This window comes from Muntiacus reevesi, chromosome 6, assembly GCF_963930625.1.
Source record: "Muntiacus reevesi chromosome 6, mMunRee1.1, whole genome shotgun sequence".
Lineage (NCBI taxonomy): Eukaryota > Metazoa > Chordata > Mammalia > Artiodactyla > Cervidae > Muntiacus > Muntiacus reevesi.
The window spans coordinates 35,509,160-35,529,518 of record NC_089254.1 but is presented as its reverse complement, the minus strand read 5'-3'; the positions used below and the strand labels follow the sequence as shown (position 1 = coordinate 35,529,518).

Below are 20,359 nucleotides of genomic sequence, written 5' to 3'. Positions count from 1 at the left end.
TGCTATAGCTTCTCCAAATGAAAGTATTTTAAAAAATCTTAGATACTTTGCTTCTTTTCATATGTAAAGAATGAATTCATATTAATACAGCACAATCACAGGTAATTCTCACTAAATAAGTAAAAAAGTAAAAATAAAAGCACTGTTGACAACAAATAAAAGAACACAGCAATGCTTGTGTTTCCTTTTAGTCAGGGTCCATTATTTTTTACCAAGTAATATAAATAACTTGAAATAATCTTTCAAGCTTGCAGAAAAGGCCCACAAATGCTATTTTGCATAAAAACATATCTCAGTAAGCAGCTTAACTCTTCTTAGAAGAGAAGTTTCATTTAAAAGGAATCATTTTTATCTTGTCTGTTCAGCAAAAAGGATATCTTGATATAACAGTCCTTCTAGATTGGCCAACTGTGGGAAGAAAACTATTATTTATTGAGCTTTACCAAGTGCAGCATCATGAACTGTTGCTAGCTTAACAGACATCCACTCTTGTAATCTTCACAACAGCCCCATGAGGTAGTTCCTGTCATCATCATTGCCCTTTTAGAGGTGAGGAAACCAAGTCACTAGGAAGCGGCATAAGTGCCATCTTGACAACCCGGCTATGCTGCCTCTCTATGGATCACCAAATTCATTATCTTTTCCATGAAGCTCAGTTTTATTCACTTATCTTCAGCCATAACAGAGGATACACTATCCCTTATGAACTTAATTTGATAATGAGACTTTACATGCAGAAAGTTTTCCAAATATGTGGTATATCTGTCCTTTTTTCACGTTTTGAAATGAGGCATAGTGGGAAAACGTGAGGTAAGAAAGTCACTAAAAATATTTGCACCCAACCAGATATGAGGTTGACTAGATCTAAGCATTGTGAACCAATATCCAAGTATTGGATATTGTATCAGATAATGCATCTGTAGTAACCATATATATAGGACTAACACATTCATTGCATAAAGATTTAATGAGAGTCTACTATATGCCAGTCACCAGGATTTGTGAGTCTGCTGTATGCCAAAGACCTGGCACTCACAGAACTTGTACTTAGTAAGGCAAAGAGATAATTTTCAAAAAACATAATAAATTAGTAAATGAACTATTATGTAACAAGGTAGGAAGTGCTATGGACAGAAGAAAGAGTAGGGCAAGGAATTTTTGCATTATGGGAGGTAGGAGGCAGGTTGCAGTATTAAATAGAGTGGTCTAGGTTAACTTCACTGAGGTACTATTTAAATAAATAATTTTAAGATAGAAATTTCTTATTTTTTCATGCAGAAAAAAGCTCATCTTCTAATACTTCTGTACTTTAAGAATATATGCAAAGATATATATATGTATATTGATATGTAAGATTTTTTAAGAGAGCTTTAAAAATACTTGCAGCCAATATAGAACTAAATAACAAAATTTCACACTATTTTTAACTATAATTATGAAGCTATTAACACAAAGCATGCCTTTTACTCTGTGTGTCCTTTCCCTAAATTCTGTGTTTCATTCACTGAACAAACATGTATTGATTACCTACCACCTCCTGGTATTTTGATAGCACTGATGGTGCTCCAGGGGTCACAATCCTGTGGGATGACAGGAACGGACAACTGCAACTATTTAAGAGGGCTGATTGGAGTATTACAACAGGAAGTAGGAATCAAGAGGAAAAGATATCTGGGATGAATCTCAAAGAACAGATAGGTGAGAAAGATGTGGGAAAGTGGAGAATACTGGGGCAAATGCAAAGGGCATATGCATAGTACTGAGGCACAAAGAGGATTCCAAGTATACACTTTGTTTGTGGCATTTAGTCCTACATGAGAGAAGTCTAAGAGATTCAGCAGAACACGGTAAAAAAGGAAACTGCACAAATATACAGAAAATTGTGGGAGAATGAAATTCAAAAAACTGAGCTTCCCCAAATAAAATATTCAGGGCCTATAGCATTAGCAGAGATGACAAATGAGCTCAAACAAACCTCTCATGGTGAGGCTAAGAAGAAGATAAGAGAACAGTGATCCTTTTAGCAAGTATTAACAAAACTGACAATAGTTGAAAGCTACCATTCTGGGTGAGTGATAGACAAGGAAAAGTCTGAAATGACTCTCTGGATTTGTGATGCCTTACAGTCTGACAGGGAACACATGAAAAAGTTCAATTCAGTTAAGTCACTCAGTCGTGTCCGACTCTTTGTGACCCCATGAACCCCAGCATGCCAGGCCTCCCTGTCCATCACCAACTCCCAGAGTCCATCCAAAACCATGCCCATTGAGTTGGTGATGCCATCCAACCATCTCATCCACTGTTGTCCCTTCTCCTCCTGCCCTCAATCTTTCCCAGCATCAGGGTCTTTTCAAATGAGTCAGTTCTTTGCATCAGGTGGCCAAAGTATTGGAGTTTCAGCTTCAACATAAATCCTTCCAATGAACCCCTAGGGCTGATCTCCTTTAGGATGAACTGGTTGGATCTCCTTGCAGTCCAAGGGACTCTCTCAAGAGTCTTCTCTAACACCACAGTTCAAAAGCATCAATTCTTCGGCGCTCAGCTTTCTTTATAGTCCAAATCTCACATCCATACATGACCACTGGAAAAACCATTGCCTTGACTAGACAGACCTTTGTTGGCAAAGTAATGTCTCTGCTTTTTAACATGTTGTCTAGGTTGGTCATAACTTTCCTCCCAAGGAGTAAGCATCTTTTAATTTCATGGGTGCAATCACCATCTGTAGTGATTTTGGAGCCCAGAAAAATAAAATCAGACACTGTTTCCCCATCTAAGAACATGGGGTAAAAAACAATGACTCCAACATGGGGCATGTTGAATGTGAAGGGAGTGTCACACACCTTGATGGAAAATTTCCCTAGACAGAGTCATTTATGTCTCTGGAAGCAAAAGAAAGAATTCTAGGAATATGAAAATGAAGGTATTAATTAAACTCTATTTAAAATACTATTCCTTGAGCAATGTGTGTCATTTAGAATACTAGTTCTGCCCAATAAGTAAAAAGACTATGTGGCAATATTTTTAAATACTTGGTTAAACAAGGTTCTTTATTAAAAAATGCTTTTCGTAGAAGCAATATATGAAATTCATATCTTTAAAAGAGATTAAATATGAAGCATTTGCAAATTTTCTTGAGGGATATGTTTTTAGTGTAGCATCTATGGGACTCACATAAAATGCATTTTTGCAAAAGAAAAAAAACTCATCAAAGATTATTCAAACAGGTGTATTACTGGAATGTGTCAGGTGCATCATTTAGTTTACATCTTTACATTATATTACAATGCCTTGAGAACACTGACACTAGGTCATCTAGAACTTCATAAATAAGCGAGATTTTTAAATAGAGGATAATTCTTTTTATGAAAGTCACAAAGCATTCAATCTTTTGTTTTTAAGGCTCAGCTGACACTTCACTTCTATTTAAGGCTCTAAGTCTATTATTAAGATTTTCATATACTTAGATAATACTTACATAATAATTCTGTATGAATATGAGTTTTTCTTTTTAAAGTGGAGAGTATTTACTTTTCCATTGGTTACTCATGTATTGCAGTATATCGATAAATTAAGCAAGAATGTAAGAATAAATACATGACATTTAATAGATGCCAGAAGTCCACAGTTTCAAGAAAACTGAGTAAATAGCAAAAGAAATTGACAGACATTCCTGCATACCATTTATTCAATGAAAAGCTATATTGTTTACTGAGTGCTTTAATTAGCTTTGCTTCAGAACTGTGGCTCAGGTAGAGAGGTTCTATTTTTAGCAGATGCAAAATAAAACTGCCTGTGATGGTATTCTGAGCTGATGAAAGCAGTGACAATTTGTGGTATGTTGAAAAAAAGTTATTCTATTTAATAAGTTATGGAATAGTAAGATAAACTGAGTGAAATGCAATAATTATTGTGACAAGCTTAAATGGTAATCTAAATAAATACAAATCTAATTTAAATATTTAAAAACAATTAAGATAAACTAATAACCATCTTTCCTGTGATCTTTAATAGCTGTTATAAAACCCTTCTCATGGTTATACTAAAAAAAAAAACTGAAAATGCTTTAAATGAGTATCCCTTCTTTCTGTGGCTTACCAAATTGATAAGTTAAAATGACATATCTTCCAACATTTGATTGTTCATTTTTTTCTCATGGAATTTTAAAAAATACAAAAGAGAAGCAAAAAGTATTTAAATCTAAGTTTAGGCATTCCACACACAGATACATGAGGTTATTTTTATTCCAATGGTTAATTCTATGTGCAAGGCATATTTATTATTTCTTCTGATTATACTTCTACCTGACATTATACATTTTTAAACTTGGTAGATGTAATTCACAGTTCTACATGTTAATACACAACACTTCATGTATGTTATCTCCCAAAATTAAACCCCATCATATTTTAAGTCCTAATTTCTTCCCAAGGAAATTTCTAATTTTAGATCTAAAATATATACACATGCATATGTATAAAGACTTCGTTGGTGGCCCAGTGGTAAGGAAATCCACCTGTAATGCAGAAGATGTGGATTTGATCACTGAGGGGTTCAACCCCTGGATCTGGAAGATCCCTGGAGAAGGAAATGGCAATCCACTTCAACATTCTTGCCTGGAAAATCCCACAACAAAGGAGCCTGGTGGGCTACAGTCTATGGGGTCACAGAAGAGTCAGACATGACTTAGCAACTAAAAACAACACATATCTTCCAATATTAACATTAAAACAAAAGTCTCAATTATTTGTATAAATACCTATAATTAATTTTTCTCATAGAGTAAGGTGGACCTACATAAGTTCTATAAAATGACCAGATAAATTACATTATCAGTAGTACAGACTGTCATATTAGAATTATTTTGAATCTGATTAGGTTGATTTTTATAATTTAATCAAACAGTATTCTCAGTCAGGTCCACAACTCTGTGTAGTAGAAACGCCATTGAATTTATTTTTAAATCATATTAACACTAGTATTAATATGGGGGTTATATAACCTACATATAATATGGCAAGAAAATGTTAATATAAATTAAATAATGGAGTGTGTATTTTCTTCCCGAACAATTCTTGTTTGAATACAAAATTGAGTTGTTTGTTTTAGGAAGTTTTCCCATTTCTTTTGTTCACAAAGTTTAAGAAAAGGAAAGAAGTTTTAAAAGGAGATGCAGAAGACAAACAATGAAAAGGGTATTTTTATTTAGTACCACAAGCACTACTACCTGATCCCAACTGTAAGCATAAAACTTCAGTTACCTGAGTCTAATTTGCTTCATTTTTAAAGTATGAGGTTTGAGAAGCAGCTTTTTTTCATGAGAGCTTCATGGAGCTGGATCAGAGGCAGGTCCAAAAATAAGACAGGCAGCCAAACGAGCGGCTTCCAGCCCCCAGTTGAGCAGATGAAGCTGGCCTCAACCAGCATACTTCCACTTTTATCTACACTTCCACTTTTCTTCTACACATGGTCTCCATGTGTGTGTGTGTGTGTGTGTGTGTGTTAGTTGCTCAGTCACATTAGACTCTTTGCGACCCCATGGACTGTAGTCTGCCAGGCTTCTCTGTCCATGAATTTCTCCAGGCAAGAATACTGAAGTGGGTTGCCATTTCCTTCTACAGAGGATTTTCCTGACTCATGGATCGAACCCGGGTCTCCTGCATTGCATGGTTTCTAAATTTAATGTTATTTGAAGGAGAAGTTCACAATATTTTAAGCTTTAAAACCATTGTTTTATTAATCCCTTTGGGAAAGACAATCCTCAATGGGACTCTCCTACACCTTCATCCATTAAAGGCTTTGCCAACAATACAAGACCCTGGCTGCTCTTCACCTTGGCCATTCTTCAACTTCTGTGTGCAACAGGCAACGTTAGGGATGAGGTAAAAACTCCACAGGACAAAGAGCAAACTGGCCTATTGCTTGTTATAAAAGAGGTGGATTCCACAAGCTCAGTGCTCCTCACCTGTGATTCACACCTGCATGTGTGATGTCAATCTAGGTCCATATCTCATGTGATCCCCCAAGAGTGGGGGACAAGCAGAATTGATGCAAACATGCTGACATTCATGCTGCCTCCTGTGGTATGAGTATTAACGTTCTTTGCCTCTGACCTAGGAGTGTCATGTCTACTACCGGCACCTATGAAACTGTAACAAGTTAATGTAGAATAGTAGTATTTTGTAAGTAGTAAAGTCAAATCCTGGCCAGGACAATGCCATATTACTAGACTCTTGCTGAGGTTTTCATGTATATTTACTATTTTTAAATATTAAAACTATACTAATAAAAAAATAAAGTACTAGTATTCTAAATTAGATATATAACTAACAGTACAAATGAAAGAATCTAGAAAAGCAAACTGTGTCTTAACGGAAATTTATTACGTGAAACATGACACTAAAAACCAGAGTGAAAATGATGAATTGCTGCTTAATAAATAACATGGAGGCAAGTGGCTACACATTTTGAACATATAAAGTTAGGCACTTCACCTCATATGGTACCAAAAAAATGAATTACAGATAAATATGTAATTAGAAGTAAAAAATAAAACTACAGATGTTTAGGAATAAATGTAGAAGGCTATTTTTATAATAAAAATGTGAAAAGGCCTTCTTTAGCAAAATAAGCAATCAAGGGAAAATTAAAAGATTTGATTGCATAAAAGTTTTTTTAAAAAATTTCATGTACAGAAGAAAATTTCATAAAGTTTTTTTGCATAAAAAAACCAAGTGATCAACATGGAAAATCATTTCAAGATAAGATGACAAAGAATTCAATAATTTAAACTATTTTAAGAAATGCACAGACATAGACACATGAAACTATGACCAATGGGTATAAATGGGCAACTTCAAAAAGGAAAAATACAAGTAGTTGATAAGCTCATGATGTTCACATATACAATGTTTACTCTCAAAATAGGCATGGAAATTTAACATTATACAACAATACTGCTTAGTTTCTGACTCTTGAAACCAATAATTATAGAACTACTAGTCAGTGTGGAAACTAGAGACACTAATAGTTTGCTGGCAAGACTATGATTACTACTCTTTTAAACAAGGTAATATGGAAACTCTGTCAAACATCACTTGTCTTAACTTTGCCCACCCGTTTCAAGGAATTTATTTAATATATCAAGATATAACGGGAAAATGTATGTGTAGATGTTTTACTGTAGCCTTCTTTGCACATTAATAGAAACTCGAAACATCTTCAATTTCTCAGTTTTCATGAGGAGAATGTGCACCAATATTGAGATTCTCCAGAGTTATTTCCCTCATAAGTAGAATTAGGCAAGTCAATGAGATTTCACTTGAAAGAATGTCAAATGTACAAAATTTTGTGAAAAAGAAACTCAATGAAAATAAGTATTAGTAAGAACACATGTTCATTTCAAAATAAGTACATTTCTGAAAACACAAGCTCATAAAACTTTTTTCAAAGATCTGAAATCTGTCTACATTTCACTGTTTGTATAGCCATTATATAAATAAACAAAAAGCAAAAAAAAAAAAAAAAAGGCTAAAGAGATACTAAAGAGTTAACATGACGTACAAGGGGAAGAGGAAGCTTTTCATGCTTCTTCAGATATTTTAGTACTCTGTGGATTGTTATAAGGAATAACACTTTTATAATACAAATTATTGGAATAGAGTTTTAAAAGAGAATGAATGGCCATGAAGAAATGGAAGGAAGAAAAAAACAGAACATTCAAATTCTAACATAATATATTGCTGAGTCTTCTAGAAGCAATTGACCTCAAAATGTATGATTTTTCACCCAAAGCCACAGGAAGAATATAAACAGGCCCAAGAGTTACAAAAAAAAAAAAAAAAAAAAAAAGAATACAGGAAATATTTGGAAAAATAGAATAGAGGAAACCAGAAGAGTCAGTAGAAGAGATATCTTGACCTAAAGGTTGGTAGGACCACAGTACACTTATCAATAGTACTGAGATCTCATACTGATGATTAGCAGGGCCTAGGACAGAGATCATCAGGCTGGGCTGGGCCAGGCTAGGTACCAGTAGTTTATCTCCTGATGATAAGAGCCCCAAGAACTATTTGCTCAGTAGAGCACAGAAAGAGAACCAGATATGCTGTATAATATGAGGAAATTAAGCTCTGGAAGAGAAAATAAGCTCTGGAAGCAATAAATGCAGTAATAGTGTTTTTCTTGTTTAAAAAGAAAAACATATATCCTACACAGAAGTATATTGTAGTGCAGGCATACACAACTGCAAAGTGACATGTGAAAAGGCAGCCATAGCAGCAAAATTTAAGGATAAGTCTTACACAATAGTAACCAAATTAAAATTATCAGTGAGATATTTTACAGTTTCCATACTAAAGTTTCAAAATCTAATGTGGTTTTTGCACTTTCAATAATCTTAATTTGACCCATGGTGCTCATTAGCCATGTTTGTCCAGTGACTATCTTATCAGGCAATGCATCTTTAGAACAACAGTAGCATGTATGCAAAGCTAATCAAACTAAAAATGGATAAAACTATGGTGGAGAACCAGTTTAAGATATATATACATGGCAATGGCAATCCACTCCAGGAGTCTTGCCTGGAGAATTCCATGGACAGCGGAGCCTGGAGGGCTATACAGTCCTCGGGGTTGCAAACAATCGGACACGATTAAGTGATTAACACATGCATATATATATATAAAACCCATGCTCCAGCAATCCCACTCCTGGGAATGGAACAAAGGAAGCTATACAAAAATGTTGGTAGAAGCAAAGATTAACCACCACCACTATCACCAGTGGAACACTTACATTATTTTCATGGAGTAAAGTCTCTGCATGCATTGACAGGAATATAATAGTGACAGTATTTCTTACAGTTGGAGCAACTATGTTTTCTGCCCTCATGTGTGCTATACATGAAAGCAGGGACATTATTTCATCATTTAGTCATATGCTTTGACCTAAATAAAAGCTGACCAGTTGAAAGGCTTATCCAGAAAGAAAAGGATGATGCTAGCCTCTATGCTTCTGAAGCTCTCAATCTGCATATGCTTCTAAATTCAGCCATATATAACACAACCACCATTATTCTGTGGGCCCCAAATGTTACCTGGTTTGATGCACATTTTAGCAAATTTGTTGATATCAAAGTCTTAGTAATTACCAACTGACACAACACAAGCACAGAAGAAGTGATGTTTATTATCCAGTTCTCCAGGCACAGAGGCGCCTGGCAGGCTACAGTCCATGAGGTCGTAAGAGTCGGACATGACTTAGCAACTAATCCACCACCATCTCCCTCCCCATGTTACTTAAACATGGTCTAGGGGATCGAGCATTTGTTCAGCCTCTGAATGATACCTCTGTGGCTTGGGAACTACCTCTCTGATCCTCATTCTCCTGATCTTCAAAGCAGCTCTAAAATCCACTCCACAGGGCTGTTGTGAAAAAACGCCTGATACAATGTGTTTCACATATTGTTGTTGCTTAGTCACTAAATCATATCTGACTCTTTGTGATCCATGGACTGTAGCCTGCCAGGCTCCTCTGTCCATGGGAATACTAGAGTGGGCTGCCATTTCCTTCTCCAGGGGCTCTTCCCAACGAAGGGATCGAACCTGCATCTCCTGCATTGGCAGGAGGATTCTTTACCTCTGTGCCACCTGGGAAGGGTGTCACATAGACTTAGTCAAACACCAGTTTACTTTTCCCTACAATGTCTGCACAGTGTCATGTCTGAATTGTAATTAGAACCATCCATATACATTTAATATCTAAATAAAAGTTCTGGTAATCCAAGAAATACAATTCAAAGGAATCATATGATAGCACCTTTAAACTTTCATATTAACCAATTTTATTATAAATGATAGTATTCAAATTTGGAGAGGCTGCATTAAGAAAGGCATCACAGATGCTAGTGGTAATATCAACTGCTATCATATGTCCCCCCAAAATTTGATAACTTCAGGGTTCTTATTCTTTGATCTAGTAACCTTAGTACCACTAAGCTTTCTCTGAGAAACAGGTAAAAATGCAAATATTTATACCCCAAAACATTCATTTTATTTATAAAAAATGAAAACAACCTAAGGCCTTAATACCAGGAGAATGTGTATGAAAAAAAAATACAACCAAAGAACTGTAGAATTGAATATGTAACCATTTATGTAATATTCAAGAAGTGTTTAATCACATTAAAAATGGAATATATTAATATCAGGATATAGAACTACCACATAGAGCAGAATGCTAAATACTTAAAATAATGCATAGATAAAAAGACTAATGAAGAATCTACTTTTTTGTTTCAATTTCCTTAAACAAAATATCTCTGTTTTAAACCCATTTTTTGATTTTTCTTCAACTAAATATCACTTAATAAAAAGGTAATATCAAATTCCTTCTAAAGATTATTAAGTAAAAATTTTATTTCTACAAACTTATGTTAGTCAAAAAGTGCAACAGATGTCCCTCTTTTCTTGGGATGCCAGAAATTTTTACACAGAATGTGTATTTATCTCTGTCGTGGAATTCTTTAAAACCTGATTATTGGTAGAATTATTTTCCCCTTATTGAGTTCTGATCATTCTTTTAGTTTTTAATTGTTCATATATGTATGTATGTGTATCTGTGTATATATCTATTCTAGTAATAGATATTATTATAAAATCATAATATTTTAGTAATAGATATATTTTTTAAACTTTAAGCAATGGTCTTTAAAGTTAAACCAAGATATTACCTGTTTACTAAACTAAGTGCTGAAGCAAACCCCCACCAGACCTTCTGAGAGAGAAGGGTCCAAGAGAGGGTCAGAGAGAGAATGCAGAAGTCACCTTGACTACAGAGCAAAGATCTGAGAGAACTCAGTTACACTACTGGATCTTAATCGCCTCAAAAGGCCCATTTGTTGCCTGGTAACAAATATATGCCGGCTACTTCAACATCATTCAAGCCATGCATAATTCTTACTAAGGAAGCAGAAATATGACTCTAGGACTTCTTGAAGCATGTGGAAACAAATTTAAGTTGTATTTTCATAGTAAGAATTTCCTTTCCAAAAGAGCAATACAAACAATAAAATACCCAGTATGAGTAACTTTGACTTCTTTCTGCACTTAAATTGACCCAGAATAATTAAAATCCACTAGGTAAATTTATTGCCAATTTACGCTGTATTTCTCAACATGCTTCCACATTCTATAGGATTGCTCTTTCAGAAAGCCTTGCTGCCTCATAAAACTCCTTCAAAGACAAAATATTTCCTGATTTGGTAGAAATTAAAGCCTAAAAAACCATTCCTTACTATCAGAGGTTAATGGATGATAGTACTATGTGTACATACTGGGCACAAAACAGTTAAAGCATAAGGCTTAGGCTGAAGCCTGGCAACAGCCCAGGGCCCTGCAGGCAGCCTTGGCACTCTTCGGGTGCTGTGGGAGATGCCGAGTAGGACACACAGGAAACAGCCGTAGAGACAGGTGTGTCTGATGAATGGATGGGGAGTGCAGAGATAGTGTTCATAGTTCCCAACCCATGAAAAACCAGGACCAGCTCTTCTCACCACTAGAACAGAACAGAAAAAGAGGAGGGCAGAGAGGCATCAGCAGGACAAGACATCCTGTCTCATAGAAAAGAGAGGAGAAGCAGAGGCTTCATACAGTGTTACATGTGCTTTATTAGAAAAATAAATGGAAAGTTGAATTGTTTCTTGAGGGGTACCATTTCTCTGCATTGTAGGCTTAAAGTCTGAGTATTTTCAGTATGTGCTCTCTCAAAGTAGAATCAGAGTACAGTGCCAGCCCAGCAGAAAATATTGGATCACAAGAAAATTATCACAAGCAGAACAAAGAAATCCTAGAAACAAAGCAAGTAAATACGGATTAAGGATGAGATATTTCTAACCACTCACAATAAGGAGAGATTAGTTAATAATAGATACACTGGGACAGCACAACAAATAAAGCGTATACACTGAATTTACAATTTCCTGAATATACAAGTACATATACACATACACACACACACATGCAAACACAGGGTGTCTTTTTCAACCAGCTTCTTCTGCCAGTCCTCTAAAGTCTTCTAGGTAAAATAGCAGGAGCTACAACAACACGGATTAACTCCAGTAACCTTCATTCAGTCCCTTGATGTCAGGGTAGCTAATGGAGTTTACCTAAAGATCAGACAGCATTAAGGTCTCAGACCAGCTAAAAACTTCCCTCAGATTAACACGGTCAAGTGGAGCCAGGAACATGAGTCAACTGCTTTTGTTACATCAAATATTTCTCTCCTCTGAAATATGATCTTCCACATTCAAAGAAATGGCCAAAGAAGAAAACAATCTGAACAAGGACAGATTAAATTCCACTGATGTATTTATAGGAGTTCTCATGCACCATTTGAAAGCTTAAAACCACTTATATTTTCAAACTATTGAAATTCCACACACATCCTAGATAATAATTCTCTGCTTGATTCAAGAAATCTCCTTTCAAAATTACCACTTCTGAAATATAATTTGCCAACACAGAAAATCAAAGATTTTCCTGAAAAATTTATTGTCCCTCTTCTCAAGAACTCTCACTTCACAGCTCCAAACACTTAACAGAATTCTAATAATCACTATGACCCAAATGCATACATACATATAGGTGTTTACACACATACGCACGTTATAGCCCTTTCTTCAGTGTCTACAAAATACACTTTCTCCGGGTATTTTAGTTTTTAGTGTTGCAGTTTGTTTTATAACTATTTAAATACCGATATCATAAAACTCTTCATTAAAAGGTACAATTTCTCAAATGTATGAAATTAATACAATTGTCCTGGAAAAACTGAAATTCCCCTCTTCATAAATACACAATGAAAAACAATTCTTCTAAAAATATGGAAGAAATTTAAAGTTGTTTTGCTCTTGCACCGAATTCCAAATACTGTAAGTAATAATTACACTTGTGACCACTCAAGAAGTGCTGAAAGAAACCATATATTTTTTTTTACCTTTAAAACAGATCCTGGTTAACATTATTCATCACAGTTAAAGAGGATAAAAATCAGCTTAAGTGTATAGGGACAATCCTTTCATATGGTGTTAAATATGTCAAAGCAACCAAATACTTTCAAAAGTAAAAAAAAAAGTTTTATAACTTATTCTTTTAAAAATTTAACTCACAAACAATCTCTAAAATCTCTTTTGTACAGTTGTTAAATTCAACTAAACAATTTTTTTTTGCATGTCAATGAATTACAAAATCAAGGAGGGGAAATAAAATAATCCTTAGGTATTACTGATTTGCATAAAAATAATGAACAATGATTTAAGTTTAATCCCAAAATGTTTACTAAAATATCACTGTTACTTAGCTAAGCAGCAATCATTCAACCCCTCAATCTCCTAAAATCCAAATACTCTAACATCCTTAACACAGTCTTAATGCTTATTGATTTTTCTATAACTATATTAGGTAGAAAATTGTTATCTGCTTTTTACACTGTGGAAGAAGTGTTTTGGTCTACCCATTTAAAAAAAAAATTCTTGACATTAGTCACTGAAATCCATATAACTCCTTTTTCTTTCCACAGTTCCTAATAAAGTGCTCTATTATATTTATGCCAGATAACAGCTTAAACAGGATTATAAAAAGTCTTATTATATATTTGAACCAATATTTTCTAGCAGACAATATTATTAACTTACATTAAGCTCTTAACTTTTGTAAAATAACAGATTTCATGTAGCTTATGGATTTGCAATCAATCAAGCTTCTCTCTTTAATGCATGAGAGACTGGAAGGACGAGAGACAGTGGGAACAGTAAATTACAATTCTTATTCTGTGTTTTCAGGTGAAAACCATAGGATGTTAATTCATAAAAGAATGGGATAATCACTATTTTAAGTTATCAGCTCATTTCATCTTCTTACTTTTTGGTGCATTAAGCCAGAAAAGTATAAATTACATGAATGTTTAAGAAGAAAGCACAAGCCTAGTAAGAAATTAAAGCTCCTTCAAAGATAACAGTATCAGTTTTTATTTACTCAGAAATGTATTTTTTGCTAGGGAAACTGACTACCAAAACACTTCTGAACTAACACTGTACACTCACATCCACATGTGACACCACCATCGCTTACCTCAGCCAAGTGTGGCGCGGGATTAAATCCACAGAGATTACACACTTGTCTCTTGCATGCAGTGCAAGTGTTGAAGTTAGCAGGATCCTTAGAACTTATGTTGAGTTCAGTTTTGCAGAGAGGACAGGCTGAGTCTGGTTTGGGGGTTTCTTCCAGTTTGGGGGGAAGAACAACCTTTTGAGGTTCAGCCGTGGAAGGTTTGCTGTCCTTAGTAGGCAGAGGCTTCTTCTCTGTTTCTGTTCTTTTTACTGTTGAAACTTGTTCAGCTTTGGGCTCTAGTTTTTCAACTACTGGAGCTTTGGTTTCCTTTTTCACAGGTAGAACCTTTGCAGATGCTGGCGGTGCCGGGGATTTGGGTGGCCCTTGAGAAGTAGGTGGTTGTGAAGGAGGAGGAACTTGTTTTGTTGGGGCCGCTGGCCCACCCTGTGAATGAGACCCAGGCTGGCCTGCTGTGGAGATCAGATTTGATGCCTGGCTAAAGATGGATGCTCCAAACCCAAAGAGTTTCCCAGTCACTGTTTCTTGAGGAGTTGTGGGCTGTGATTTAGGGGCATCAGTAATACTTCCCAGATTTAGGCTAAAACGTCTCGACTGCTCCTGAGGCTTTGGGGGCTGTGGAGATAGAGTGGCAGTTTGTCCAGTGGGGGGTCGTGGACCTTGGGGTGTCGGTGACCCTTTTGGCATCGGCTTGGTGTCTGGCTTAGGACTCATTTTGGTTTGTGCTTTCTTGGGTTCGTCCTTTTTCTGAATTGGATCAACTTGTTTTTGATCTTTGCCCTCTGGAGTAGGTCCAGGATGTGAAATAATTTTTGTATCTGATGCAGGTCGAGGTATGACTTTAGAATCTACTGGGGTAACTTTTTCTCCTGTTGGTGGAAAACTTTGAGAAGGTTTGGCAGAGTCTGGTTTTAGAGGAGGAGTTGCTTTCTCTTGATCCTGTGATGGTATTTTGGAGCCTGGAATATCCGGTCTTGTTGCTGTTGATGATGAAGACACAATGTCTGTGGCGGGCTTTCCTGTCTGGGGCTGCTCTGGTTTATCATCAGCCATGGAGACTTTGGCCGGTTCAGACGGGACAGAAGGCTCTTTGGGGGGGGCTGGCTTGGGTGAGGACTCTGCCTCAGGAGGCTGCTGGGATGTGACAGGGTGGGGACTGTGAAGGGTTGGTTGTTTCACTAGTGGTGGGGGTTTTTTAGACTCAGCTACCTTTGAGACATCCTGTTTGGGTGTAGTATCTTTCTTTGGAGAAACCTGCTGTGATGGCGTGGGTGGCTTGCTCACTGCTGATGCCGGAACAGGGGCAGTCTTCGGTTTGGGCTGGGGTGATGATGGAATTGGAGCCAGGTTACCTCCTAGAGCTCTCTGCATCTGACAGTTTAAACAGAGCCACTCTTTCATCTAGAAGTAACATAAAATAACAGTCAGCAAGGCAATAACAAGGTAGAAACAAAACCATTTTTAAAACTGCATTGGTAGCTTTTGAAATGATGTCTCTAATCATGTAAAACATAAAATCTAGATCAAATAATTTTAATTTATATATTTATATATTATACACTTTATATTATTTTTATATTATATATTTATAATATTATATATTTATACATAGTTAAGTATACTAAAATATAACTAATGAACCTCAGAAATGTAAGCACTATATTTTAAGCAATATAAAATTATAAATCAACACAGAAAATTTTCTTCTAACATTAGCTTTATTCTTCACCTTTGATTTACTCAGTTTGATTACTCCCAGAAATAGAAAACCATGTATGATAAAAGAAAATGATTATTAATATAACATATTTGATTCCAAAATCAGTTATGTTGGATATTTTCTCTGTTGATGGCTCATAAACAGGTTTCAGTTATATAACCCAGAGTATGCTTGTCAAAATTATTAACACATTGCTAATTTCTTAACTTAGCAAGAGAATCACTTCTCCCCTCCAAGGCAACACATCAAATGTGAGAAAATCATAACTATTAACCACTGTGGATTAGAAAGAAAACATTCTCTCTTAAGAAAGTAAAAAATAATAGCATCCCCTGAAATTATTATAGATATAGCATGATCAAAAAGAGAAAAGTTACTTTCTTATAATTTTTATAAATGGAAAGAGCAATATATGTATACAATATACTTATCTGACTCATGAGATATATATATATATGTGAGGCACACATTGTGTGTGTATATATATATATGTATATATTTATGTGTGTGTATATACATATCATGTATAAGTATAAATGCATTTCTTCTTTTCCATCACATTTATTGTTACAAGGAGAAGGTGAAATTGGTACTAATATATTTTAGAAGATAATTTTTTAAAATGTATATTCAACATTTATATATTTTATTCTAATATAATATATGCTCATCATACAAAATTTTAAATATTACCAAAGTAATTTAGACGGGTAAATTCTATACGAACTAATCTTTAACTCCCAAAGTAATCAATGTTACCAGTTTAGCACTGAAGTTCTTTGTTCAAAATTCTACATGATGGAAAACTAAATATATGGTGCCTAAGTACCAAAAAAGTTCTCTAGAATACAAAATTGTCAAGTATTAGGTGGGCAAACAACCTACTCTTATTTGAAACAATTCCCTTTTGTAAAAAAAAAACTGAACTAAGCACTCCTAACTTTTAAAAACTATTTTTTCCACTTGACAGTTTACACTGTTAACATTTAATTAAAAAAAAAAACTCCTGTGTCTTTTTCTTAATGATTGAAATGAATTTAAATTTAAAGAAAGGATATTGAAATTATTTAAACTCAGGTACCAGTACGCGTGTGTGCTAAGTTGCTTCAGTCCTGCCTGACTCTCTGTGACCCCATGGGCTGTAGCCCGCCAGGCTCCTCTGTCCATGGGATTCTCCAGGCAAGAATACTGGAGTGGGTTGCCGTGCCCTCCTCTAGGGGATCTTCCTGACCCAGGTGTTGAACCTGCATCTCCTATGTCTGCTGCATTTGCAGGTGAGTTCTTTACCACTAACACCATGTGGGAAGCCCAAGGTACCAATATAACAGGGCTCATTTTATAATCTCATGGAAAGCAAACTTTTGTTTGGAGAAGGTAGAAGGAGATTTTCAACTCTAACTGACAAGTTATATTTGTTTAAAAATCTGAATCAAAAAGCAAAATCAAAACATTTATTACCTACAGGTAAGAGGCACTTGGGGTTTTTATTACATTCATTTTCAATATGAGTATTAAGTACTTATGTTTACCCTTTTCTATGTATGAGGTATTTCACAAGATAAATAACTTTTTAAACATACAGATATTTGAATCCCAAAACATAATCAACCCACTATTACTAATGTAAGTTGTGTGACTAAAGGGTTAGCTTGAATGTAAGGAAATCCACTCCATTATGTCCCCTTCTTGATGGAAGGAAATTTCTCCACAAACATGCATCTGTCCACTCAACCATCTCTCTTAATGCCAATGTTAATTCTGCAGTTCTACTATTTACTTTTTCTCATTTGTTTTCAATCTTAAATGATACCATGTCACCTTATAATCATGCAGTCAGACAAGATGAAAGAAGAAAATATGATTAAAATGATAATTCTTTACTTATGAAATAAGTATCTGATGATGATACTGTCATAAGTCCTCTTTTCCTTTCCTCTGCAAGTTCTCTCTCAACCCTCATCCTTCCAATTTCTTTGGATGCGTTTGGTTTTATCAGTAGAATTTTGAGTCTGTTTGCCACGTGAACATTGGAGCTTTATGCATAGCTGGCCAGTAGGCTTTCACTCCATCTCTGAACCACAGCGAAATTAGAACCCTAACACGGCATATCTAATGTATGATTTATATCAACACTGGGACACACGTTCTGTACTATCCTCATTCCAAAAGCAAATGTTTCCCTGTAGTTTATAAACATATGTGACCATCTCTAAACATGTAGACAAGGAGGGGCTTAGGTAAAGAGGGGTGGAAAACTCAGGTCATTGCTTTATCATAGGGACATAATTCTGCTTTTCTCTTAACACACTGTGTTTTTGAACAGACTGCACTGGCCCAACTTTTGTCCTTTTCATGACCTCATTTTCTTCACTTTGATAAACAACACATAAAAGACATCTGATCCCTCAATGTTCCTCCTCACTGTGAAAATACAGGCTAAAATCATTGTCTATAGCTTTCACAATGTGAAAAGCTTTTTATCCTCTTAGGGTTTTTCAGAAAGAGCCTCTTTTTAATTCTACTGGCCAAATCTGTTGAAAATAGAAATGAGTTTTATCTCTGAACCTAATCTACTACTGAACACAGCAGTGTTTCCAATTGCCTGATTCAGTTGAAAACAACAACAACAAAAATCTTTCTTATTACACTGAGAAAATGACAAAGTCCACAACCCACCCCACATTAACATCAAGAATCACCATCTAATATTCCACAATGCACCAAAGGAGAGTTACAAGTAGTAATAGCACCTTTGCCCTCTCAGTCATCTGAGTTAAAAGTCCTGTAATATCTTTACTGCATACTCAGTTACTCTTCAAGAAGGTCTGGGTTGCTTGTGAAGTTAATTTCCCACTTGTTCATATTTCCAAAGCCACTGTCCCTCATTTGGCTCTTGTCATTTCCAAAATATTTTGTACCTCCACCAAATTTAACCTGTTTAAAACAAACCACCACAGAAGAGGTTGACTCTATCTCCCATCAAAACTCAATACTCTCCAATAGCTGTGAATAGGTTATTTTTTAATTAAAATCTATAGTTTTGTTACTGCCCTTATGTTAGCACTTACCTAATTCTGATACCTCCAGCTCTGTATCTCCCCAAAGACTGTCAGCAACAGTTATAAACACTATGTGTATGGTCTAACCTTTTAATCATCATAGATGTTCACAAATAGTTTTTGAGGTTGTCGGAATTAAATAAAGATGTCCATGCTCTTCAAGCTATAGTATTTCTGTGTTTACTCTGTTAATACCCACTGTCAATCTAGCCTGAATGACAAGCTTCTGCCTTCATTTTCTGGTGGCATGCCATTCTCCCTATGCTATACCTCTGCCATGGACCATATATTCCCATTTTGATTCAAACTAAAGGAATCTCCCATAACTAACTTACCTGCTAACCATACATATTTTCAGGGCTTGGAGATAATTACTATCTTGTTTAACTTCTAAAATTATATTTTTATCTGTAACTATGAGCAGAGACAAACTGGAATTTACTACCATTGTTGCCTCAAACCTCTGATGCCAATTCCACTTGGTACCCATATCTAAAATATAGCTAGTTCCCCAAGTTCTGCATCACTGGGTCTTCATTCCACTGCAACCATGAATGTGGATCTTACAAGACTTTAGTTTTTATCCCTCTTCCCCATGCTAAAGAAGTCAGACAATATCCAAGGACAAGCGTAACTGAGAAGAAGCCTTTCACCAACATTTCATAAATGACTTCCCAGTTCCCCGACATGCATAGTACCTACTCTCTCTAATCACCCACACCCATTCAACAAATGGGAGAAAGGCAATAAATAATATCAGGGGAGCCTTCTACTCTATCAGTATTTCCAAAGCCACTGTCTCTGATCTGGCCTTTCATGAATCCTTTTTTTCCCTTTTCTTTCTTCAAGTTCCCCCTCAACCTGCCCTCAACCAATTTCTTTGGATGCACTGGTTTTATCAGTAAATTTTTAAGTCTCTTTGCAATGTGAACATTTGAGCTTACCTTCAATATACAGGCACTAAAATGAAAGTATTTGTGTTAGATAAGTATGCCATGCTTTATTCCTAATTTCTAGATTTTATATGACAAATTATAAAAAAAATAGTCATTTCTTTCTTTCCCCACATTGCTTACAGCAAGTGAATAAATGGAATTCAAGAACTGGAGACACAACTGTTTAATGAACTACTCTAATTCAATTAGCTCTACGGAAAGGAACAAAAAAGGCATAAAATTGTTCATTCAGTCTTCTGACTTAATATGCTACATAAATAGGGGTAAGAAAGGACTCAACCAGGACTTCTGCTGAGGTCACTGTGTATTCTAATGTGAATGCTGATAATTATTAACACACCTCCCTGTTAAATCCAATCTTCCAGGGTTCCCTTTTCCTGAGCCTTTTGGTGAGTTATGTATCAGAGCTGAGTCATGTGAAATGTAGTAATACAACTTCACTGACTAAGGCTTTTGCTGGATAATCATAAAAACATTATTAAATGTTTCAAGAGGTACCAC

At 35.5% G+C, this 20,359-nt stretch overlaps 1 protein-coding gene across 1 annotated transcript in view; it reads right to left on the bottom strand.

Moving 5' to 3' along the window:
* PCLO (piccolo presynaptic cytomatrix protein) overlaps window positions 1-20,359 on the bottom strand; it is a 363,189-nt gene that overhangs the window by 323,611 nt on the left and 19,219 nt on the right. The window contains exon 4 of the mRNA XM_065938464.1: window positions 14,127-15,524. Coding sequence (XP_065794536.1) covers window positions 14,127-15,524 — 1,398 coding nt within the window. The remainder of the gene's footprint in view (window positions 1-14,126; window positions 15,525-20,359) is intronic.